The sequence below is a fragment of the Amphimedon queenslandica genome, unplaced genomic scaffold (genome assembly GCF_000090795.2).
Source record: "Amphimedon queenslandica unplaced genomic scaffold, v1.1 AMPQUscaffold_13344, whole genome shotgun sequence".
In the NCBI taxonomy this organism is placed as follows: Eukaryota; Metazoa; Porifera; class Demospongiae; order Haplosclerida; family Niphatidae; genus Amphimedon; species Amphimedon queenslandica.
The window spans coordinates 88,688-112,350 of NW_003546420.1; the positions used below are offsets into that span (position 1 = coordinate 88,688).

Consider the following 23,663-nt stretch of genomic DNA (forward strand, 5'->3'; position numbering starts at 1 on the left):
CCAGTGGGTGTGAAAACATTCATGAGTTTATAATGAATAATAATGCAACAAATCAAACACACCACACCACACATTAAGAACACACACAGTGCAAGGAAATGAGACTCAGAAGAATGAGTGATCAACTGAATGCCATGCTACTTAATATATTTTAAATTTTATAATTAGAAAAAAAGAAAAAGGTTGTGATGAATGACAGAAATGTTTTGTATGTGCTGTGTTAAGACAGAGAGAGGGAGGGAGAGTGTATGTGAAATGAATGAATGCCTATATTAATGTTATTGTATTATTAGTAATATTATTGTATCATAATGTGTAAAAACTATTAATTATGATCAAACAGCTCTTTCACCATCATCTTCCTCTCCTGCTACACCATTAACCTTTCCTCCTTCACCTTCAGCTACTGGAGCAATCTTAGCTAGTTTACTGGGAGGAGGAGCTTCAGTAGAAGCTGGTGGTTGGGTGTGGTTACTATCTGTCTTGTGGGTGTGGTCAGTATTGGAGTCTTTAAGAGGTGGAGTCCCTTCCTCCAGATCTGGTCTAGATCTCTTGACTGGAGGAGTACCTGAACCACTCCTCTGTTGTTGACTCATCAGCCATTGTTGTTGTTGTTGTTGTTGTTGTTGCTGTTGTTGTTGTTGATGGCGGTGGTGTCTTTGCATCATTTCCATGTACTGCCATCGCTCCATTTCCGCTGGACTGTAACCACGCCCACCATGACCGTAAAAGGAAGGATCTAAAAATGTGATAAAGTTACGATTAATAGATTATTGTTACTATTAATAGATTCAATGCATTAAGTGGTTAACCTGGATAATGATGGGGTGGATATTGCATCTGATTGGACGGGTGGTGGTGGGGAGGAGGGGCGTGGCCTCTAGGATACATGTGATGATAAGGCGACTGAGGCTGCTGCATGTGGGGGGCGTAACCGTTGGACATCATGGGATGATACTGGTGTGGCCAAGAGGGATGGGGAGAAGGGTGTGGATAATGCTTTGGTTTAGGAGGTTCTTTAGAATTACTGTCACCTTTATGATTAACCTCTTCTTTATGATTAGACTCTTCTTTAGTGACACCATCCTGTGGTTTTCCTCCTTCATCTTTATCATCATCATCACCTTTACTGTCAGTAGAACCACCGGTAGCTTTAGTATCTTCACTGTCTCCTTTAGTCAACTGATCTTCATTATTATTAACTTTATCTTTATCAGTTTCAGCAGATTCAGTATTTGTGGGTGGAGCAGAGGGTGTGGTTACAGGTGGAGCCACGTGATCTTTTGTTTTATTGCTGGGAGAAGCTGAGCTTGGTGGAGTAGCTCCTAAATTAATAATAAATAATAATATTAGTTATTAATTATATTTACTTGATTGAGTGGGTGGGGTTTGTGGTCCTGGTCCCCTCATTCTTAACCTCATCTGATACTCGTAATAGGCTCGTCTCTGTCTCTCCATCATCATCATCTGCTGGGGGGTGTAACCAGCCCCGCCCATCCCTGGATAAGGTGGGTGCCCATTCCACATTGAGGGATGGTCCCCCATGGGAGGGGGTGGATAATTTCCCCCAGGGGGTGGGTAACTCCCACCAGGGGGCATTCTATGTCTCATTGATTGATAGTAACGTTCATTCATCAAGTGAGGGGGCGGAGGGTATTCCCCTCTCATTTGTGGGTGAGGCCAATTTGGATACATTGATGGGTGTGGCTGATAGGGGTATCCAGGGGGAGGAGGGTTAGAGGGCGTGTCCCCACCACGAACACTTTTATCATCAGTCTCCTTCACCTCCTTAGACTCATCTTCCTTGAGTGGAGCTTCTTTGGGTGGAGCATTCTCATCTTGACTCCGCCCATCATCATGCTCATCACCAGAAGTGGGTGGAGTCTGTACGGTACTGGAAACTCTTGGAGAACTAACTCTTTTAGGAATATTAGTAGGCGGGGCACTAGCAGGTGGGGCTTGTTCCATTGGAGGTCCATTAGGCATTTGAGTGGGTGGGACTGGTGCCCCGCCCCTTGGGTTATGTAATTGATTGGGCGGCATAGCCCCACCCATTGGATGAGGTCCCCGGGCCATTGGAGGCATTGGGTAATCAGGAGGATACATGTGTTGCCTGTAAGGGGGCGGGGCTCCGTTCATAGGATAAGGATAACGAGGAGGGTAGTCCGGGGGCGGGTAATACATGTCCCTGGCGGGCGGGCGCATGTGCATGTACGGGGGATAGGGATACTGAGGGGGGTATCCCATCATTTCAGGTGACATCATTGGACGCATCATGTGGGGAGGGGGGAACATCCCCCGGCTCATTCCTGGTACCTGTGGTCTCATTCCCATCAGTTGGGGGTGTGACATAGGCAGGACTACTTTGGACTTGCTTCTCTTTTTCTTTTTAATGTTATCAATTGTGTCATCATCGTCCTCATCCACTTCGCTCTCCTCCTCGCTCTCCTCTGAGCTCTCAGAGGTTAGTTCAGGAGAGGGTGAGTTCTTCTTCTTCCCTCTCTTTCCCTCCTCCTCCTCCTCCTCAACTTTGTTAAGCATCTCATCCACAAACTGTTCTGTCAGCAGTTTCTTCAATAATTCGTCCATCTCTCCAGCCAGTGCATAATACTCACTCTCTTCTCCGTTGTAAGCTTTGCAGTTGGCAAATATCAGCTCAATGTCAGTGACAAACTAAAGGAAGGTGATAATGATAATAATGAACATGTACAGTGTAGCCTCTTTATTAAGGACACCATTGGGCCCACACTACCTGTCCTTAATACATGTACAGTGTAGCCTCTCTATTAAGGACACCATTGGGCCCACACTACCTGTCCTTAATACATGTACAGTGTAGCCTCTCTATTAAGGACACCATTGGGCCCACACTACCTGTCCTTAATACATGTACAGTGTAGCCTCTTTATTAAGGACACCATTGGATCCACACTACCTGTCCTTAATGCATGTACAGTGTAGCCTCTTTATTAAGGACACCATTTCAGAGGTGTCCTCATTTTAGAGGTACTTTTGGGACATTACAAAATGTCCTCATTATAAAGGTGTCCTTATTAAAGAGGCTACACTGTATACATTCTTTCTTACTTCTTCCTTTGTGGTATATTGCTGTGATTCTATTTTCTTTTCCACAGTTTGATAGTCCATTGGTTTATCAACTACATCAAAGTAACCAGGGGCAATGTCTTCAGAAACTGGTTCCTCAAAAACCCAGCCATCCTCGTGACGCCTTAAACCACTCAGAACTAATAAAATACAATAATAATATATACATGTACATGTACATATGTTGTGTGGAAAGTTTGAGCTGATTACAATCAAAATTGGATTTTTTTATGAATTTTTAAAGTTGCTGCATATCCTAGCTACTGTATATTACAAGTATAAGGTCTATTCTCAGCTCATTTAGAATGCTCAACCAATGTACAGTAACCAATGTACAGTAACCAATGTACAGTAACCAATGTACAGTAACCAATGTACAGTAACCAATGTACAGTAACCAATGTACAGTAACCAATGTACAGTAACCAATGTACAGTAACCAATATATGTGTACATGTACATGTACATACCTTTATACATGGCAGTGTAGAGCACTTCATCTTTGTAAGAGTCTTCAATGAGATGCTGTGTCTCTACTACTCCTTGTACTGCTCCTATAGCAGCTTGCCTTGGTCCACTCAGTTCCCCACTCATGGCCAGGGACCAGTTCTTCTCCTCCTCTTGTCGCTGCTTTATTTGTTCCTCTTCTTTTGCTTTACGTCTTTTAATCACTTCCTCCATCTTCTCCCTGTGCTTTCTCTCAGCTTCAGCTTCTTTCTGGGCTCTCTCCTCAGCTTCAAGTAGTCTGTTCTCTTCTCGCTGCTTCTCTCTTGCTAGAGCTTCATATATCTCCTGATAAACAAATAAAAAAACAAATTAAAGTAAATAAAAAATAAAATAATACTTCTTCTGCCTTCTGTGCTAGTCTGTCTGATGTCCTCCTAGGCATCTCAGCCAACAACTTCTTCTTAAACATCTTCTCCTAACAAATAAATCAACAGTTAATTAATAGTTATTAAACTAGTACTACCTTCTGATGTAGACTATGGAGTACATCAGGTAGGAGCTCATTGTTGATGTAATTGTAGAGTTTCCGTCCCTCCCCCCTCTTTGTGTTGCTCAGGTCCTCAACAAGCTCCTCCCACTCCTCCACTGTAGAACACACCATCTTCCAGACCCCACCCTCCTCCTCTCCGTCAGTCTGAGGGGGCGGGGTCAGGACCTTATTTGTCTTAGAGCCACGCCCTTTCTTTCCTTTGGGACCTGTGGACTGGTCCTGTTTGGTTTTACGAGGAGGTTTCTTCTTTGGAGTCTCCAGGTAGAGCCTCGTACCATAAAAGTACCAGTAGACATTACCAGACTCATCTTTACCAATTGATTGGACACGTAATGTAGGCCCATCTAAACCCTACAGAATACAATAGACACAGTACACCTATCAATGGAGGGTACTGCCCCTCACATAGAGTGGTAATTGTACTGGTGCTATTATATAATACAGTTTGTGTATAGAGGTACAGTACATATTAGAGTAGACTAGAGGACTACAGTATCATTAATACAATACACACACAGTACACCTATTAATGGAGGATGCTACATTAAGACAGTGTGATATCATGTACTGTATACTGGTACATGTTAGAGTAGACTGGAGGTGAGTGAATATGTCAATTGTCAGTAACAATGGCAGCACTTGTAGAGGCTCAGCTAGTATTATGAATTAAGATAAAACAAGATGTTGTATGAGGCACAGGTGGTAGAGCATGTACTGTATATCATTGAGAAGGAGTTGGAATAAAAGGAATGTGCATAATCTCTAGCTTATAATATTCAGAGGGCACTAGGGAGCAGTACATTTATAAACAACATTCATTTTTGATATAATCCAAAACCACAAACACACACACAGTTAGTCTTACCCTCAGCAGGTCACCAATGTCATCCAGCTCCATCCTCCAGTGGATCATTTTATGAAGAATCTCAACCTTAGTACGAGTGTCCAGATCCCTGCAATAAGTACATGTAGCATTAAATAATATTAACTACATGTACATGTACATGTACATGTAACATTAGGTACATGTACATGTACCAAGTACATGTAAACTTTATAAGGCAAAGGTTTCAAAAGTGACACACAATTAAAATTTGTTGGCCAATTTTGTCTCAATTTTAAATGGATCAAAAGGTTGTAAATGATCCACCAAGTCAACTCATGCCTTTCTAATCCATTCTCAACCACAACACTACAATATCAGTCCAATATATACATGTACATATTGATGGTTAAGGAAAGAACTAGTATGTCTCTACTATTAGGACAAGAGAGCCAGACGAATCTCGTTATGACCAACTTGTAAATTTTGTCCTTGTGGGGATTCCATTCTTCTCCAAGATGATCTACCCTCCATTGCAAGTGCATTTTAAGAAAGAACTCCCAATTCTCCTCACTAAGAGAGAGAGAAAGAGAGAGAGAGAGAGAGAGAGAGAGAGAGAGAGAGAGAGAGAGAGAGAGCAGTAGTTGGTGGTTTAAATATTTAAAAACATACTTGACTTCTTTATCAACTATCCCATTCAGCAATCCACAATAGAGATTGACCAATAATGAGGGAGTGGAGCCATCTTTGACTTCATCAAGTAGTAATGTGTCCTCTAACTCCTGAGGAAGAGAGAGAGAGAGAGAGAGAGGGGGGGGGGAGAAGGAAAGAGAGAGGGAGAGAGAAAGAGCTCGGATATAAACATGACTTACATGTCATTACACAGTAGGGTAGTGTGTACATGTACATGTTATAGAAGTCAAACATGTCCTTGTAATGTACCTCATATTAATGTCTACATCTATTCATTAGAAGACGTGAACTGCACTTTATTATAAGTTACATGACAAAGTGTACTTGTATCATTATAACGTGTATAAGTACCTCAATATCAAAGTCAACTAGTTTGAAAGGTTTAGCGAAAATGTGACAAAAATGAGCAATACAGGGCACTTCCCACCAACTACGAATATCTGCAAAGAATTAATAATAATAATAATGATGATGATGATTACAATTATAATGATGTAAGAATTATTACAATAATGTTTAATATACAAATTATTATTATTTCAATGATGTTTGTAAACTACAAAATGCTAATTAACGTGTTTTTGAATGTCTTACCGTCCATGCTTCTCTTTAAAAGCAAGGAGAGAAAGAGAGAGGGAGAGAGAGGGAAAGCGGGAGCCGCTTATCTTTACTTTTCGAAAAATCTAAGAAATAAAGGTTTTGGGGGAGATGCTTCTGCCTAAAGGCTGGAAACCTGGAGACTAAAAACTGGCAAAAGAGTCGTTACTCGAATCAAAAGAAGAGAAGAGAACCACCTCTATTGTAAGTGTGTACCCTCACGTATATTCAAGCGAGAAAGAGGAGGAGTTAATGGGTGGAGACTACACAACTCGATAAAATTTTTGTGGATAGACCAGAAAAATTAAAAAAGGCGGTGCTTGAATGTGACATACTGCGCTTGCGCAGAAGTCTCCGTTTATTGTTAGTAAAATTTAAATCACCAAAACTTTATACACGAAGGAATGAGAAAAATGAAATTACCGGATACTTGCACTTGGGAGTATCCGGAAAATGAAAAAAATGCCATTTTTTCATTCCTTTGTGTATAAAGTTTTGGTGATTTCAATTTTACTAATAATATACGGACTTGTAAATCACAACCAAACAAAATGGCGGCTTTCTCACATAGATCCCTAATCCTAAAACCATTCCTTTCTATCTTTCCTATACTCCTCTATATCATAAGAGAGACTCTTAAGGACTAAAGAGAGAAGGAGACACCCAAACTTCTCCTAAAAGGAGAGTAATATAACCTGGGGGAGTGTACAAGGCGTGGTTTCAAGCGACCACGTGCTGTCAGCCCGTCGACTCAGAAGATGCCTAGAAAGAAAGTGGACAACAGAATCAAGACACTCATTGAGAATGGGGTCGAGTCAGGGCACAGGAGCCTCTTTCTCATACTCGGGGAGAAAGGGCGAGACCAGGTAAGTGGAGTCCTCAGGTCTGTACTAACTAATCTATAATAATATTATTAGGTTGTTTTGTTGCATCACATGCTCAGTAAGGCTTCCATAAAGTCTCGTCCCAGCGTCCTCTGGTGCTACAAGAAGGAACTGGGTTTCTCCACTCATCGAAAGAAGAGAATGAAGCAAATGAAGAAGAAGTTAAAGTCTTCAGGCTCAGCAGAAGGGAGCGATGAGAATCCATTTGACCTCTTCATATCATCAACTTCAATAAGATACTGCTATTACTCTGACACTCACCGTATCCTTGGTAACACTTATGGGATGTGTGTGTTACAGGTAATTAATTAATTAATTAATAATTCATTCATTAATTAATTTATTATTTTTAGGATTTTGAGGCCATTACTCCCAACCTGTTAGCTCGTACAGTAGAGACTGTTGAAGGGGGCGGAGCTATTGTGATATTGCTACAGAACATGACGTCCCTGAAGCAGCTATACACTATGACAATGGACGTACACTCTAGATATAGGACTGAGGCACATCAGCATGTGGTGGGACGATTTAATGAGAGGTAATTTATTAATTAATTGATAATTGATAATAATAATAATAATAATAATAATAATAATAATAATAATTATTATTATTATTATTATTATTATTATTTGGTAGGTTCATATTATCTCTTGCTGATACCAAGTGTTGTTTGGTGATTGATGACCAGTTGAATGTGATTCCTCTCTCATCAGCAATGAAGACCATTGAGCCATTGCAACATAAATCAAAAGTACCTCCAATGTACATGTACATTGTTGCTAATAGTGCTGTACAGCTGGTAATTTTGAAGGATATATCTTGGTGATTGTGATAGCCGTTTGCCAAATTAAGCTCAGCATTTTAAACTATTATGTACATGCTGAATGGCTTTTGACCACAAATTTGCCAAATTAAAACTGACCAATCACCAAAAGTTTAATAATTATTAGCTGAAACCCTCTCCTCCTAAATTACCAGGTGTGCAGTGTCATTCATTCTGTAGGATGAGTCCTTATCGTCTCAGCAAGTGGAGCTACAGTCTCTCAAGGAATCCTTACAAGATACCCAACCAGTCGGTTCTTTATTGTCCTCTGCCAAGACTCTTGATCAAGGGAAGGCTGTTCTTAAATGTATAGAGGCCATTTCTGAAAAGACTCTATCCAGCACTGTTGCTATCACGGCAAGCAGGGGGCGGGGTAAGAGTGCAGCTCTGGGTCTTGCTATAGCTGGAGCTGTTGCTTTTAGGTAAGCCCCTCCCCTGCCCCTCCCACTAATTAATGTTTAATTATATTCATTAGTTATTCCAATATATTTGTGACGAGTCCATCTCCTGAGAACCTAAAGACTTTGTTTGAGTTTGTTTTAAAAGGTTTTGATGCTCTGGGTTATCAGGAGCATGAGGACTATACCGTGATACAGAGCACCAACCCTGAGTTCAACAAGGCAGTCATTAGGATCAATGTTTACACCCAGCACAGACAAACTATTCAATATATTTCACCGAGCGACTCTCATAAACTAGAACAGGCGGAGCTGGTCTGTATTGATGAAGCAGCTGCTATTCCTCTCCCGCTAGTCAAGAACCTGTTGGGTCCTTACCTGGTGTTCATGGCCTCCACTGTTAATGGATATGAGGGAACAGGAAGATCACTGTCCCTCAAACTGATAGAGCAACTGAGGAGACAGAGTGTGGTAGGGGGTGGAGCCTCAGGTAATCAATTAATTACTTTATTATTATTATTGTTATTATTGTCATCAGGTCGTGTGTTGCATGAGGTGTCCTTATCTGAGCCTATTCGTTATTCATCTGGTGATCATGTGGAGCAATGGCTACATAAGGTCCTATGTTTGGATGCTGCCAATATCTCCAGGATAATAACAGGCTGCCCTCCTCCCAAAGACTGTCAACTGTTAGTTTATTAGAAGAATCTAATAATGAACTCTCTCTTCCTACCAGGTATTATGTTAATCGGGATACCTTGTTCTCATATCACAAGTCTTCTGAGGTCTTCCTTCATCAAATGATGTCCCTCTATGTCTCCTCCCATTACAAGAACACTCCCAATGATCTCCAGCTCCTCTCTGATGCACCTGCCCACCACATGTTTGTACTCCTCCCTCCAGTGACCGACCAGCAGACTACACTCCCTGACATTCTCTGTGTAATACAGGTACAGGTACAGGTACATGTACTTCTAGTTTCTGTCAATCAAAACTTATCAACTCTTTTACTGTTTAATATAATTATTGTAACTGTTCCCCAACTAACTACATGATCATGATCATCATCATTACTGTGTTCCTCCTCTTCCTTCATTCATCATGTCCCTGTCCATATCTCCTTAGGTTTGTTTGGAGGGTCAGATATCCAAAGGTTCTATAATGTCCGGCCTGTCCCAGGGGAAGAGAGCATCAGGTGACCTCATACCATGGACTTTATCTCAACAGGTTCATAATAACCAGTCCCACTTTTATTGATATTAGTATAACCACACGCTAGTTTGTTGATCATGATTTTCCAAGTCTTTCTGGTGTTAGAATTGTTCGTATTGCAACACATCCAGATGTTATTGGAGTGAGTCACTACTGCATACATGACATACTGTAACTGTAACTAACTGTAACTGTTACTACTCCATGTAACTGTAACTGTAACTAATGACTCTTCATTCTCTGATTCATTGCAGTAGATGTGCTTTATGTGTTAGTATACTGATTCTCCATAGATGGGTTATGGGTCTCAGGCGTTGCAGCTGTTAGTGAATTATTACGAAGGGAAGTTCCCTAATCTTGAAGAAGACACTAATGAAATGGACACTTCAAAACCAATTGAAAAGGTAATTAATATTCATTGATTATTATTAATTATTAATTAGGATGATGTCATTGTTCCTCGTTCAAACCTCCCCCCATTATTAACTAAACTATCGGAGAGGGTTCCAGAATCATTGGATTATGTAGGCGTGTCATACGGACTCACACCTCAGTTATTAAAGTGGGTGTGGGTTATTTCAATTAATAATTAATAATTAATAATTATTAATTGTTTCGTTAGGTTTTGGAAGAGAGCTGGTTTTTGTCCAGTGTACCTCAGACAGACTCCGGTAGGTGTGGCTAATCGTTGTCATGGTTACGTGTCTATTTATAGAATGATTTGACGGGAGAGCACTCCTGCATAATGATAAGGACCCTAGATACTGACTCTGACTGGCTCTACCAGTATCACAAAGGTACTCTAGACCTTTATAAACTAACCGTCTACTGTACACCTTTCATTGCTTGATCTGATGCACATATATGTACATGTACATGGTACATGGTTTTGTGTTGTGTTCTATTTTTAGATTTTTGTAATCGCTTTCTGTATCTACTTTCGTTCCAATTTTCTGAGTTCCCTGCCTCCCTGGCCCTCTCTCTCCTTCAAGCTAAGGGACTAGAGTTATGTCACCTCTCACACGATCAGTTGATGACTCATTTCAATAATTACGACCTCAAGAGGCTCGATCTCTACTCTCGTAACATGGCTGACTATCATCTTGTCACTGATCTAATTCCAAAGTGTACGACCAACTTTTATCATAATTTAATTAATTTATTTATTTTAGTGTCTCTCCTTTATTTTACTAACAAGGTTTCATTCTCGTTGTCATTAATTCAAAAGGTTTTTGAATTATTAATTATTTTAAACTTTAATTGTCTTTTTTAGTCTATTCTCATTAGAATTGGACTACAGCACAAGAGGATAGAGACACTAGAGGTAAGTGGGAGGGGCAATGTATCATTATTATTATTATTATTATTAATAGTCGGAATTACAACTACCCATATCCCAGTTAATGGCTCTATTTAATCGCTGTATTCGTAAATTTGTTTCGAGTTTCAATTCAATAAAAGAGGAGGTCATTGCCAAAGAGCTCCCTCCATCTTTAGCCCCACCTCCTGAGACACGCCCACTCAAGGAAGGGCTCGAGGCGGAGCTAACTAAAGCAGCAGATTCCGTTTCAAAAGAACTCAAAATGAAGAATAGTGATTTATCAGAGTGAGTAGGTGTGGTTTAGCTGCTAGTGGATGTGGTTTATTTTATAGGTTTGCTATTGATGCTGACGATGGCTGGACTGATGCTCTCTCCTCTGGGAAAGATATGAATATCGTTAGTGTTGCTAGGTAACAGTTCTAATTAATGCACATGTGATATTGATTGCTGTCTCAAGGTCAAAACGAAGAGTTTCAGCAGTTGATGAAGATTCGAATGATAAGAAAATAAAGAAATTTAAGAAACAGAAAAAGGGCAAGCACAACTAGAACTTAATCTATAAATCATTCATTTATTGTGTCTAGTAGTCCTTCATGGACTCCTATTGTTAATATATAGTTACTGCCTCTCTCTCTCTGTATAATAAAGTTTATGTTTAAAAATCAAAAAGTGTTTGAAATTGAAACAAAACTGAGCTAAAAGTCCATACTAGTTGCTCCTACAAGAAAATATTAAAAAAATTAATAATAATGTCAACACAAGTACCTGATTTCCTTCTCTGAGCTGATGAGGAACTTTGAAGAGACGTGACAAAATGAACAAAAGTCGTCATATAAGGAGCCAGTGATGTACAATGATAATCTAGCAAGAGAATAAGGACATTAACCAGTGGGAGGGAGAGTATCCATTCTCCATTCATTACCAGATACATGAACTGGTCATTGAGTAGAGCATTAAAGTATAGACTGACCTTTCTTCCCATCAGTTCTGGTTTCAAACTCGTGGCACAACTGACTGACTGTCGGGACAGCAAACGGATCAAAATCATCAATCTCTTTCAAATTAATAGGAACACAGACTCTGCCTGTAAAAATTTGATGGTCAATCCTGTCAATTTTTGTACTAATATTCATCAATCAAAGTAACATTAGTGAAGTGTTTACTGAAGGGACCATCAGTAGTACTGACCTGTCTTAGGGTGGACACATAAAGGACTCTTCAGCAAATGGTTGAGACCTTTAGTGACATTAACATCAAGACGAGGGTAAGAGTACTGTAGCTTCACCTCCTTGCATGTTCTATCCTAATAACAAACACATCATCATCATTATCATCATCATCATCATCATCATCATCATCATCATTATCCTTAACCCAGACAGGCAAATCTGTACATGAATAAACATACATCAGTATCTCTGTTTAGTACTGACTCCATCCGTTGCCATCTTGTCCATGACGTTTCATTTCTAGCTTTCCAATCTTCCTGTAACTGTTCAGAATATCTTTAAAAACAGTTGAAATCAATTATTATTTTATCATCACACACACAAGTACCTTCTTGGGAGACATCTTACAAGTTTGTTGCATCTTTCCTCAGAGGAAAGGTAGTCCTGTTCCATCACTAGTGTCTCAATATATTCATCAATGATACCCAAGGCATTACTAATAGAGAGAGAGAGTCCATTAGTACCTACTAGTGGTGAAGGTATCTCTACTTTATTGAAGGATGGATTGGCTGCTTTAGACTGACCTTCTTCACTTGTTGATCGTTTCCCTTTAACAATTAAATAATAAACTCACCACAGGCTCACTGTATACAGAGAGAGAGAGAGACTCACTTTAACTAGCGTAAGATACTCTGCAATGGCAGTTCTTGCTGACTGACTCAGTTTCCTAGCCTGAGGGTCACAGACCCAGCAATGGACTCCTCTCCTTCCGCTGTAAACCCAAAGACGATGGGAAAAACCAAAGTCCTCTACAATAAATTAATAATTAAAAAGAACCTTTCAATTAATAATCAGTTACCACTGAGGGCCCTGTCAATGATTTTGATGGCAATTTTGACAAACGTCCAACAATTGTGACAAATATTAGCATCACTAAAATAAATAAATAAAATAGTATTACACACATATCAATTCCCTTATGCTGTGTAGAAAGTTTGAGCTGATTCCGATCAAGTTTGGATTTTTTATGATTTTTTAAAAGTTGCTCAAAAATCGGACAAAAGTCCCTGTATAGTACAGGGATTTTTCTAAAATTTCACAAAAATTGACAAGTAAAAAATTCCTGAATTTTATTACATTTTCTGATGCATATACATGTACTTATGCTGTGTAGAAAGTTTGAGCTGATTCCGATCAAGTTTGGATTTTTTATGATTTTTTAAAAGTTGCTCAAAAATCGGACAAAAGTCCCTGTACTATAGTACAGGGATTTTTCTAAAATTTCACAAAAATTGACAAGTAAAAAATTCCTGAATTTTATTACATTTTCTGATGCATATACATGTACTTATGTTGTGTAGAAAGTTTGAGCTGATTCCGATCAAGTTTGGATTTTTTATGATTTTTTAAAAGTTGCTCAAAAATCGGACAAAAGTCCCTGTACTATAGTACAGGGATTTTTCTAAAATTTCACAAAAATTGACAAGTAAAAAATTCCTGAATTTTATTACATTTTCTGATGCATATACATGTACTTATGTTGTGTAGAAAGTTTGAGCTGATTCCGATCAAGTTTGGATTAATTTTTATAATTTTTTAAAAGTTGCTCAAAAATCGGACAAAAGTCCCTGTACTATAGTACAGGGATTTTTCTAAAATTTCACAAAAATTGACAAGTAGAAAATTCCTCAATTTTATTACATTTTCTGATGCATATACATGTACTTATGTTGTGTAGAAAGTTTGAGCTGATTCCGATCAAGTTTGGATTTTTTATGATTTTTTAAAGTTGCTCAAAAATCGGACAAAAGTCCCTGTACTATAGTACAGGGATTTTTCTAAAATTTCACAAAAATTCACAAGTAAAATATTTCTCAATTTTATTACATTTTCTGATGCATATACATGTACTTATGTTGTGTAGAAAGTTTCAGCTGATTCCGATCAAGTTTGGATTTTTTATGATTTTTAAAAGTTGCTCAAAAATCGGACAAAAGTCCCTGTACTATAGTACAGGGATTTTTCCAAAATTTTACAAAAATTCACAAGTAAAATATTTCTCAATTTTATTACGTTTTCTAAATCATATACATGTACTTATGTTGTGTAGAAAGTTTGAGTTGATTCTGACTTCAGTTTTTCAACTTACGGCCATTTTAAGAAAATGGCAAAATTCAGAGAAATACCCAAGGCTATAGCCCATGGTTTTTTTCCAAAAATGGCTCCAAAATCACCCCAAATTTTTATTACATTTTCTGATACATATTGATGCCCTTATGCTGTGTAGAAAGTTTGAGCTGATTCCAATACATAATTTTTCAAGTTATGGCCATTTTAAGAAAATGCCAAAATTCAGAAAGATACCCAAGGCTAGCCCACGGTCCTATCCTATAAACTCATTCTGTTGGTTGGTACCTGCAGCAGGTTCTTATGTCGTCATAGTCGGTCATATCAATATCAAAGACCAGCTCTTTGCTCTCGGCTCTAAAGTTTCCTGGCTGAATGGACTTGTGTATCCTAGGCTATTGAAGAATAATTAAAATAATAATAATAATAATAATAATAATAATATTAATAATAATAATATTAATAATAATAATATTAATAATTTTTTTTTTTTTTTTTTTAATAATAATAATAATAATAATAATAATAATAATAATAATAATAATAATAATAATATTAATAATAATAATAATAATAATAATAATAATAATAATAATAATAATAATAATAATAATAATAATAATAATAATAATAATAACATGTAATGACCTTGTGATTAAAAATGGCTCCAATATCAATTTTAAATGGACAGTTCTTCCTAATTCCTTCCTTGAGAGCAGAGCAGGAGTCAAACGACTGATAACGGACATAAACGTCATCTTCCAACGTGAAGGAGAACTCTCTGTGGCTGAAACTATCCTCATCTTCAAAAAGAACATTAACATGAAGTATTAGCAGTAGCAGGTGGAGCAACACAATAATGTATGGAGGGACATTTCGTATTAAAACCAGCTGCTAAACCAGCCGAGAGTAATTATAGTACAACCCTCTTAATTAATGTACATGTACATATTCAGTTACATGTACTTTGAGTGGGCGGTGCATACCATAGCAGAGCCACTCGTAATATTTCTGATAAGGAAATATCCAGGAGTAATAGAACTTTAAAAGGTCAGGAAGCTGAGAACGATCATACTCTGAGGAGAAGGCGGACTTAAGCCCAGGAGCAGGTGAAGAAGATGAACTACCCTCCATTTTATATGTATTTCCCGCCAAATGGTGGGCCGGACTGAGCCCGCCATCGAATTTGATTCCCGGGACATCTTACTGCGCATGCGTAACAATGGCTGCCTCCTCTGTAGTGGCCCCTGCAGAAGCAGGGATATACTCTCAGCCTACTGGGATCTTTACGGACGAGGAGTTCCTTGAGGCCGCCAAGCAAGTGCAGAACCCAGCCCTGGACGATAGCTGGGAGCTGTTCGTGGAGTGTATGGGGGTCAAGATATACAGGAAATATAAGGAGGTATGAGGTATATATTCAAATCATTTCATCTTTAATTGATACATGTACATATACTTAGGAATCTGGTCTTTATGAGTATAAGACTCATGGTATCATGGCGGACCTTGATCCTGAGATATGTGCTATGGTCTACCTGGACTGGCAGTACAGGAAGAAATGGGACACTTATGTATTGGGTATGGTCAATAGCTGGTGGGCACTCATTAATTAATGGAATGTAATTAGATTTGAAACCAATCAAAGATGAAGCCAGTGGTTTAGATGGACTCTATTGGGCAGTGGATTATCCCTGGCCAATGTCTGACAGAGATGTATCCAACTCTCTCTTGGCAAGAGAATATGTACATGTACTATTAGTATGACTTCTTCAAGCAGGACTCACTCTCTCTCTCTCTGTACATATATATTAATATGTATCATGTTTCCTTAGCATTGATGATGTGTTCAGTACACTTTCATCAGGGAGGGTAGGATGATGATGGTAGACGGACAGCAGACTTGGGTTGTCATCTGTCGAAGTCGAAAGTTTTCAAATTGTCCAGAAAAGGACGGAATCATTAGAGTAGATGACTTTAATCAGTGCTGTGCCATGCAAAGTGATGGAGCAACTGGATCAAAAGGTTGTTATTATTGTTGTTGTTGTCGTTATTGTATAATGAATTGTTTCTTGTTATTATGGTGCAGCGTTCATGCATTATTATGATAATCCAAAAGGAATGATACCGGCCATGTTGATCAACTGGGCAGCTAAGGTAACAGTCAATATAATAACTGCTAGTGTTGTTGGAATTATTATTTATTGATAATTATTTGTATCACAGACTGGTGTTCCAACATTCCTGGATCTAATGCGGACTGCTGTGAAAGGCTACAAGGATTACTTGAAGAAAGAAGGAAAGGAGAATTATATAGAAGAAGCAAGGAAAGCATGGAGCCAGCACCTCAAGCAGTCCGAACAATAATTTTTAAAAATATTTTAGATTATTTTTATTAGTAATTTATTATTTTAATATTCTATTGCCTTTTACAGATTTATACCAAACAATAATTATGAACAGCAATAGGAGTAGCTTATAAATTCCTTTTAACAATAATTATAAAAAAGTTAGTTCATCATCCTTCACTACTATAAGAGGTAGTAGGAATCAATCATGATCAGTACTTGATACTGGCATCAAGTGTCGTGAAGTTATTGAAATAACTCTACACAAAGTACACTGATAAACAGAGGGAGAGAGAGTGAGAGGATCATACTGTATAAAGAAGAATTGATTGGAGGACTCCAGTAGTACAGGCCATCTCTCTGATTGAGTGCATGCTCAACTGTGGGCTGCCAATATCTGGAGAGAGAGAGGAAGAAAGGTGAAAGGAGAGGGTTATAAAGGGTATTATTCTAACCAACTGTCCTTAGTCCTAGCTTTGCTGATAGTATAGGACCAATGGTTGATCCACAGCTGCTATCATTACGAACAACCACCTCCTAATAACGGTATATGTGATAATGTGAGAGAGAGACAGTTCATTCCTAACTTGTAATGGTACTGAAGCTTTCTTAGCTATTTCCCTGAGGATGGAAGCAGTAATGGCAGTTGTAGCATAGCGTTGATTAGCATTAAGTTTCAATACAGGACCCTAAGGATACAGTACATTATATAGAGGAGGCACACATGGACAGTATAGTACAGTAGAGAGACACACAAGATGTTATGAGCTTACACCATGAAGGAAAGGGGTGTGGTTATACTCGTGTTTCTCTCTACAAGAAATCAGAAATGAAATCATAAAATCAAATAATGAATTAATGATGACTCATTACGAATAATTAGGATGAATGGCGTGAGCTTGATCAGCGGAAACAAGAAATGATTTTGGAATTGATTCTTCAAAAGCTACAGCTGATCCTCCTAATAATAAATTAATATAATATTAATTATTATTAATGATTATTACCATTTGATATTCTTCTCATTATAAATTCAAGCAGAGATGACCCCGCCCCCTGAGCGCTCTGAGACCCAACCTACTCATCAGCCAGTGGATCAACCCATAGCCTAACATTAATAACTAACCTCTTCATTATCAAACATTGCTACCATCCTAACATTAGTCTCTTCAGCAAGTGAAGGGAGACTATCAAACAGGCCCTGTTACATACAGTATATATACATGTACATGTACATGTACATGAATCACGTGTTACCTGTAGGGCAGTGTAGCAATTGAATAAGTTGTCAAGTCTTGGGGCATGAATAAACTCATCCAGAGCACCTCCTACCGTCTAATGAATAACAAGAAGAAGAAGAAGAAGAAGAGAACAGAAACTGATCACATGTTGTAGTGATGAACATGAGACACAGACAGTGATAAGGTACAAACTGACAGACTAATAGAGTGTATGTGTACATAATAGCAACAAGTTACAGTCACAGGACAATAGAGAGAAGGGGACAATATAACTGATAGTTAACTAACGGCTGGTTGGGTGTCGGCAAGATGGAGATCAAAATCAAGTACATCTCCAGGACTACACGAGAGGTCTTTACACAGGAGCGTTATCAAATGAGGGGTGTGGTTACGTGCCTTCGTTAAAATATAATAACAATGATAACATTGATACGACCTACCACAGACCCAGCTGGACATGAAGATACATCTATCGGCTTCTGAAGCTCCTGCATTGTTGAAGTAGCTAAAACTGGCAGACTATGAACATAATATAATATAATGATGGAATGCTTGAATGGTGGCTGGTTACATGTGATTCTCCTTGTTAGGAGCAAACTTGAGATGATCATCACGAGCAAGATGAATGCAGACATTAGGGACACAAAGGATTGGCTTCTTGATATGAACCAGTTTATGCTCCAAACCTTCGCTGGACTGAGCAGTTCATAATAAAGACACAATAATAATAATAATAATAATAATAATAATAATAATAATAATAATAATAATGAACAACTCCATAGTACTGTGTAGTTATCAACATAAAAAAACATGTTCTGGATTAGCTTACACGAACAACAACTCGTCCAGCAACTGTCAAGTCCCTGTCAAACCAGGTGTGCCATATCCCTCCTCCGTAACACTCGACCCCAACCTGGAGGTAACCACAGCGTGAGCGATTAGACCTTGGCTTCACCTAAAGCATCAAATTATAAACTAAAGCACACATTAACATTTCAGTGGTTAAATACTTTAAGGCAGGGACTATCAGTGTGGGCTCCAACAGCATTGAAACCATTACCAGGCTTATACTGACCACCTACTGCAAACGCAATAATAGTTGAGAAATTATTAACGACAAAATACTAGAGGGAAAAGAGAGAGAGAGAACTTATAAACTATTCTATTACTGTACATGTAAAAAAACATGTACATGTACATGTACATGTACATGTACATCAGTCAGATAAAGTACATTTCATATTGTGGGTAATCCTTTTATCAAAGTTCAGTATATGTCTACTTGTGTATTTTATCATACCAATCCATTAGGTTTGATCTCCCATGACTCCTTTTCTTTTAATTCAGTAAAATTCCTCTCCATCAGCTGCCTCTTGCATTCCTCAACAACTATGAGAAACACAAATATTATGACACAATACATCACAGGGTATTTTTCAAAATTTTGGCATTTTCTTAAAATGGCCGTAACTTGAAAAATTGAAGTCGGAATCAGCTCAAACTTTCTACACAGCATAAGGACATCAATATGTATCAGAAAATGTAATAAAAATTGGGGGTGATTTCGGAGCCATTTTTTTGGAAAAAACCATGGACTATAGCCTTGGGTATTTTTCAAAATTTTGGCATTTTCTTAAAATGGCTGTAACTTGAAAAATTGAAGTCGGAATCAGCTCAAACTTTCTACACAGCATAAGGACATCAATATGTATCAGAAAATGTAATAAAAATTGGGGGTGATTTCGGAGCCATTTTTGTTAAAATCATGGACTATAGTACAGGGTATTTTTCAGAAATTCGTCTCAATGCAAAATGTTAAGTCAACAGCTGTGCCTTACCATGATAAGGAGAGGGTCCTTTATTAACAAAGTCAATAAGTCCTTCAGCAGATTTCAACACAGCAGCCTGTAAAAGAGTAACATCAACAAACTACAAATAAATTATCTTTCCCTAACTCTGTCTAGTTTGAAGGCAGCCATTTTGATTTATGGGCGTGGTCTTTATCAGACCCACCCATTACATTTTTGGCGCACCTTTCACCATGTGAGTCGTGATAAAATCTCTTTTATCAAGAGAAAGGTAATTCCAATAGATAAATTACTATATTTTATTTGCTTTTTAGAAATTAAATGGAGTCTCTATCAAACTCATCAGTGATTGTGCCCCACGGCTGGCAAAGATTGGTGGAGAAGGGGCGTGTCTTTTACATCAGGTACGTACAGCAATTATTTTCATTTATGTTAAATATAATTAATGTTTATTACATGTAGTCCTGACAATAGAGCTCTCCGCTCTCGTGAAGAGGTTCTTAATTATTTGACGTCAGCTGGTACCTGTAAGTGTGGCCTTAGATGTCCTTTCATGTTAGACGATGTCTTTAACTTTGACCCTAGCATTATCGGCCTTCCTGACAACATTCCCTTCACTTCTAACTCGCTGTGTTCCGTGAAGCCACACCTCACTCTTCATAAAGTGAAGAGACGTCCTCCGACACAAAAAACTCAATCTAAACCCAAACCATTCTCCTCCAGTAAATCAATTAAAAAACCACCTGTCCTTTCCCCTCCTTTCTCTCTCCCTCCTATTCCTCCTCGTTCTACTAATAAAGTATCAAAACCGACTGACCCAAAGACCACACCAATCTCTAATCTAGTTGGTCCTAGTTCTCGGGGCCCCTCTCCAGCTGGTAGTGTCGTCCACACTAATGTCTCATACCCTGTCTTGAACCTTCACGCTTTGGTTAGTCACATCACAACAGCAACTTCAACTAAAAGCAACACTACCACTTCTACTAGCATATCACTCCCTTGGCTAATGAACGCCATTCAGAAGCAACGCTCAGTGTCTCCGTCATCAGTCCCCACCCCCTCCTCCTCCTCCTCTCCTGGTGCTTCTAACTCTCTCTCTCAGATCCTTCTTGTCTCTTCTCCTACTCCTAAACTTTCAGTTCCTCTTGTAACTTCTTCTCCTAATTCTATGCCGTCTCTCTCTAAAAAGAAGCTACTTCCCAAGAAACCTGCCCTATCTAGCGTTGAAGGATTCTCTCCACCAGTTTCCCATACAAGTACATCAACTGGGAACATCCTGTCTGATGATGCTGGTGCTAATTCTTTGCAAGAAATGAGCAGTAGCCAGTCACTCTCAAGCTCTTTGTCTTCATCTCTCCCAATTGAAATGATCAATGAGAGTTTGAAGAATTGTGATAGTAACAGTGTGGAAGGGATGGATCTTACTGGAGGAGATATGTCTGACAGGGAAGGTCCCTTTACAGCTGAGAAAGATGATGTTATTGATAAGAATGCTGGCTCTGATTTGGAAGGAGGAGCTTATCTTCAAAAGGTGGAGAAGGTGGCAAACGAGTTCTTTCGTTCTCAGGAGAACATGAACAACAACAGCACGAGTGAGGAACATGAACCAGTTCCTTTCTGTAGCTCACTAGTAATGACTCACAACCCCCAGGAACCCACTGCCCCTCCTACTCTAAGTGTAGAGAACCCAAATGACCTGTCAGAGTCACAATTTGGGATCTTACCTTTGGACGAACAGAATAAGCTAACTGAGGACTCAACTAGTGCAGTGGAGGAAAGGGACAATGAAGAGGAGACTGTTCCTCCAGTCAGTGAAGGCTATTCCGCTCAGGAGTCTTTTGTAAGGAATGATGATGAGTTGTCAAGCAATATCAATGTAAGAAATGAAGGTCAGCCATTAATTGATTTGCAACGAGAAGAAGGAAAGGAGAATGAACAAGAGAATCCTGAGCTAGCTAATGAAGAACCAACTAATGAACAAAATGAATTACCACCAACCCGACAGGAGGAGGACATAGGGGAAGGAATAAAGCAACCAGAACTGACAGAACAAGAGAATATAACAACTGATGCAAGGTCAGCAGAGGATAAAGGAACTAGAGAAGAAATGGAAGAGGAGATATCCCAACGGCAAGTTATGATGAACACTGACAATGAAGAGAAGGGACAGGCCTCTAGCAGCAATGTGTGTAAGGGTTTAGTCCACACACTAGGACATGATGAGAGCAAAGGGCAAAGGGAGAGGGTAAAAGATGAGGAGGAGGAAGGAAAGAAAGAAGATACTGAGTTTATGAAGAAAGAGTGCAATGAATCAGTAAAGGAGTGCAGCTTAGAGTCAGAAGGTCATTCAGGAGGCATACAAACTGATAGGCCAGAGGAGGAGAGTGAGTGTATAGTATCAGCTAAAGGTGAGTTACCATATAAGGAGGAGGAAGGGACCCAGTCTCCAGTGGATAAGGAAGACTCTATTGTAATGAAAGGACAGGAAGACCCCAGCAGTAGTGCAGAAACAACTAATAATAATAATAATGAAGAGACGACTGGCAGTACTAATGAGAGAGACTCTCAGCAATGTCAACCAGAGCAGCTAATGGAGGACATAGACATTGTACCAATTCAACTCATAGAGAACACTAGTATCGAACCATTGCTGGGTTCAGCTGAAGAACAAAATACTCACCAGAATATAGGGAAAGCGACATTGGAAGATGGCCCATCACTTGATAAGGGAAACATTACTGCTAGTGGTGAAGATCAAGACAGCATTCCTCATACATTAAAGGAAACAGAGGCAGTCATTGATGATGAAGCAGCTTTGGATAACAAAACAAGGAAACAGACACAGAGGAAAAGAAAGAGAACTGGTGCCAAAACGAATCCTAAACCCAAGCCAGATGAAGAAGATGGTCTTGAACCTTCATCAGATCAGAATGAAGAAAAGAAACCCGTTACTGCTGATACTTATGATATTGAAATGGACTTCATTACTCAAGATGATGAAAATGTCAGCAGTTCAGACCAGGAAGACACCTATTATCCGGATAAAGAATTAACAACTTTCCCTAGAGACTATCACCTCCGTGGCAGTGCGACCCCACCCACTGATAGTCCTGTTGAAGCTAAGAGAGCAAAGAAAGGAAGGAAGTTTGGAAGAGCTGGGTCTTCTGATGGAACAACCAGCAGGAAAAGGAAGCCTAGCGGAAAGCCGAAATCAAGAAGTTTACCATCATCAGTCTCTGGTAACAGAGCCTCATCATCGGAGACTGTGCACAGCGGAGAAGGGAAGAGGATAGGAAGGAAGAGGAGGGGGTTTGAACATGATGCCATCAGATGGAGCACCAGAAGAATCCATAAGAGACACTGCAGAGAGGTGGGTGAGAGAGAAGCCATATCAGGTAATGGAGGGTCACCTGATAGTGTGTTTAGTGGCATTCAATCACCTACTGATATTCCATTACTGGGTGGACCCTCCTCTACTCATGATAAAGGTGGTCAGGCTGCACTTCATAGTGTTGTGGCTAGGAAGAGAATGAGATCCTTCAGTCCTCAGAGCAACTCTGAGGAATCATGTCTCGTTGAAGACTCACAGTCAGTTTCTCAGCACACGAAAGGCAACAAAGAGAAACTGATAGTTTCCATATCTCGTAAAAGCCTCCCAATGTTCACTAGTTATTACACCATCAGGTGCCGTCCTTTTGTGATAGGGGATATTGTCTGGGCCAGAGCTCCACAGCTTCCTTATTGGCCAGGGAAGATCATATCACATAAAGACTGGAAGCAGCATAAGCTAAAGCCTGCTCCTAAAGCTCAGGTTGGAATTATATTTTTGTGGCGTTTAATTTTGTTTTAATTTTATGTTACAGGTGTGGGTGAAATGGTTTGATACAGAGGAATCAGTTAGTTTGGTGGATCACTCTAACATTAGAGACATCAGCGAGGGGCTTAGTTCAGTCTCCAAGATGAAAAAGGAAAGAAAAAGATTGAAATTGGAGAATGCCATTGCCCTGGCCATGAAAGAATACAATAAAAAGAATAATGATTGAATTTATAATGTTGAAAATTATTAGCCCAATATGTGTTTTACGGAGGTAGCCGGAAAGCGAACGGAAATATG

At 39.1% G+C, this 23,663-nt stretch overlaps 6 protein-coding genes across 6 annotated transcripts; 3 read left to right on the forward strand and 3 right to left on the reverse strand.

Moving 5' to 3' along the window:
* Positions 1–22: 22 nt before the first annotated feature.
* On the reverse strand, positions 23–6,454 carry LOC100639615 (cat eye syndrome critical region protein 2-like). Its single transcript, XM_019998033.1, has 12 exons — positions 6,213–6,454; positions 5,970–6,058; positions 5,598–5,707; positions 5,403–5,498; positions 4,968–5,055; positions 4,076–4,453; positions 3,950–4,027; positions 3,576–3,897; positions 3,088–3,245; positions 1,371–2,673; positions 813–1,325; positions 23–739 (listed from the first exon to the last, which is right to left on the reverse strand). Exons 1-12 carry the CDS (start codon positions 6,217–6,219, stop codon positions 336–338), a joined length of 3,546 nt encoding a protein of 1,181 aa, XP_019853592.1. The 5' UTR covers positions 6,220–6,454; the 3' UTR covers positions 23–335.
* Positions 6,455–6,796: 342 nt separating this feature from the next.
* LOC100637087 (RNA cytidine acetyltransferase-like) lies at positions 6,797–11,546 on the forward strand. The gene is made up of 19 exons (XM_019998011.1): positions 6,797–7,081; positions 7,133–7,399; positions 7,453–7,637; positions 7,739–7,853; positions 8,106–8,347; positions 8,401–9,012; positions 9,060–9,273; positions 9,449–9,550; positions 9,603–9,677; positions 9,829–9,939; positions 9,979–10,097; positions 10,158–10,206; positions 10,251–10,332; positions 10,447–10,662; positions 10,708–10,763; positions 10,809–10,859; positions 10,909–11,141; positions 11,189–11,266; positions 11,314–11,546. The coding sequence occupies exons 1-19, from the start codon at positions 6,974–6,976 to the stop codon at positions 11,402–11,404; spliced, it is 3,006 nt and encodes a 1,001-aa protein (XP_019853570.1). The 5' UTR covers positions 6,797–6,973; the 3' UTR covers positions 11,405–11,546.
* Positions 11,353–15,327, reverse strand: LOC100639739 (DNA primase small subunit-like). Its single transcript, XM_019998015.1, has 12 exons — positions 15,139–15,327; positions 14,801–14,955; positions 14,441–14,547; positions 12,885–12,958; positions 12,698–12,834; positions 12,575–12,633; positions 12,414–12,521; positions 12,265–12,361; positions 12,045–12,159; positions 11,827–11,940; positions 11,622–11,717; positions 11,353–11,574 (listed from the first exon to the last, which is right to left on the reverse strand). The coding sequence occupies exons 1-12, from the start codon at positions 15,284–15,286 to the stop codon at positions 11,552–11,554; spliced, it is 1,233 nt and encodes a 410-aa protein (XP_019853574.1). The 5' UTR covers positions 15,287–15,327; the 3' UTR covers positions 11,353–11,551.
* Positions 15,328–15,330: 3 nt separating this feature from the next.
* On the forward strand, positions 15,331–16,602 carry LOC100637213 (phosphatidylcholine transfer protein-like). The gene is made up of 6 exons (XM_003387459.3): positions 15,331–15,554; positions 15,613–15,730; positions 15,780–15,865; positions 16,003–16,174; positions 16,239–16,306; positions 16,376–16,602. Exons 1-6 carry the CDS (start codon positions 15,375–15,377, stop codon positions 16,514–16,516), a joined length of 765 nt encoding a protein of 254 aa, XP_003387507.1. The 5' UTR covers positions 15,331–15,374; the 3' UTR covers positions 16,517–16,602.
* Positions 16,572–19,753, reverse strand: LOC100639867 (aspartyl aminopeptidase-like). The gene is made up of 17 exons (XM_019998014.1): positions 19,697–19,753; positions 19,580–19,646; positions 19,042–19,130; positions 18,752–18,865; positions 18,571–18,696; positions 18,310–18,434; positions 18,179–18,257; positions 18,027–18,134; positions 17,755–17,832; positions 17,624–17,698; positions 17,505–17,574; positions 17,371–17,458; positions 17,271–17,310; positions 17,085–17,186; positions 16,953–17,034; positions 16,809–16,894; positions 16,572–16,757 (listed from the first exon to the last, which is right to left on the reverse strand). Exons 1-17 carry the CDS (start codon positions 19,718–19,720, stop codon positions 16,710–16,712), a joined length of 1,401 nt encoding a protein of 466 aa, XP_019853573.1. The 5' UTR covers positions 19,721–19,753; the 3' UTR covers positions 16,572–16,709.
* On the forward strand, positions 19,748–23,621 carry LOC105313200 (flocculation protein FLO11-like). The gene is made up of 4 exons (XM_011406419.2): positions 19,748–19,820; positions 19,864–19,953; positions 20,012–23,360; positions 23,413–23,621. Exons 2-4 carry the CDS (start codon positions 19,871–19,873, stop codon positions 23,590–23,592), a joined length of 3,612 nt encoding a protein of 1,203 aa, XP_011404721.2. The 5' UTR covers positions 19,748–19,820; positions 19,864–19,870; the 3' UTR covers positions 23,593–23,621.
* Positions 23,622–23,663: the final 42 nt, after the last annotated feature.

Excerpts from the sequence above, each read along its gene's own strand:
- LOC100639867 (XM_019998014.1), bottom strand. The coding sequence starts at position 19,720 with ATGGCTGCCTTCAAACTAGACAGA. Across the intron at positions 17,833-18,026 it reads TTGCCGACACCCAACCAGCC|ACGGTAGGAGGTGCTCTGGA; the intron begins GTTAGTTAACTA and ends GTTATTCATTAG. Across the intron at positions 17,311-17,370 it reads GCCATTCATCCTAATTATTC|AGAGAAACACGAGTATAACC; the intron begins GTAATGAGTCAT and ends GATTTCTTGTAG.
- LOC100637087 (XM_019998011.1), top strand. The coding sequence starts at position 6,974 with ATGCCTAGAAAGAAAGTGGACAACAGAATCAAGACACTCATTGAGAAT. Across the intron at positions 10,663-10,707 it reads CACTGATCTAATTCCAAAGT|TGTCTCTCCTTTATTTTACT; the intron begins GTACGACCAACT and ends TATTTATTTTAG. Across the intron at positions 11,267-11,313 it reads AATATCGTTAGTGTTGCTAG|GTCAAAACGAAGAGTTTCAG; the intron begins GTAACAGTTCTA and ends TGCTGTCTCAAG.
- LOC100639615 (XM_019998033.1), bottom strand. Across the intron at positions 5,499-5,597 it reads ATAGTTGATAAAGAAGTCAA|TGAGGAGAATTGGGAGTTCT; the intron begins GTATGTTTTTAA and ends TCTCTCTCTTAG. Across the intron at positions 2,674-3,087 it reads AATATACCACAAAGGAAGAA|TTTGTCACTGACATTGAGCT; the intron begins GTAAGAAAGAAT and ends ACCTTCCTTTAG.
- LOC100637213 (XM_003387459.3), top strand. The coding sequence starts at position 15,375 with ATGGCTGCCTCCTCTGTAGTGGCCCCTGCAGAAGCAGGGATATACTCT. Across the intron at positions 16,175-16,238 it reads TGGAGCAACTGGATCAAAAG|CGTTCATGCATTATTATGAT; the intron begins GTTGTTATTATT and ends ATTATGGTGCAG. Across the intron at positions 16,307-16,375 it reads TGATCAACTGGGCAGCTAAG|ACTGGTGTTCCAACATTCCT; the intron begins GTAACAGTCAAT and ends TTTGTATCACAG.
- LOC100639739 (XM_019998015.1), bottom strand. The coding sequence starts at position 15,286 with ATGGAGGGTAGTTCATCTTCTTCACCTGCTCCTGGGCTTAAGTCCGCC. Across the intron at positions 12,835-12,884 it reads CATTGACAGGGCCCTCAGTG|AGGACTTTGGTTTTTCCCAT; the intron begins GTAACTGATTAT and ends AATTTATTGTAG. Across the intron at positions 12,634-12,697 it reads AGTATCTTACGCTAGTTAAA|GGAAACGATCAACAAGTGAA; the intron begins GTGAGTCTCTCT and ends TAATTGTTAAAG.
- LOC105313200 (XM_011406419.2), top strand. The coding sequence starts at position 19,871 with ATGGAGTCTCTATCAAACTCATCAGTGATTGTGCCCCACGGCTGGCAA. Across the intron at positions 19,954-20,011 it reads GGGCGTGTCTTTTACATCAG|TCCTGACAATAGAGCTCTCC; the intron begins GTACGTACAGCA and ends TATTACATGTAG. Across the intron at positions 23,361-23,412 it reads AGCCTGCTCCTAAAGCTCAG|GTGTGGGTGAAATGGTTTGA; the intron begins GTTGGAATTATA and ends TTTATGTTACAG.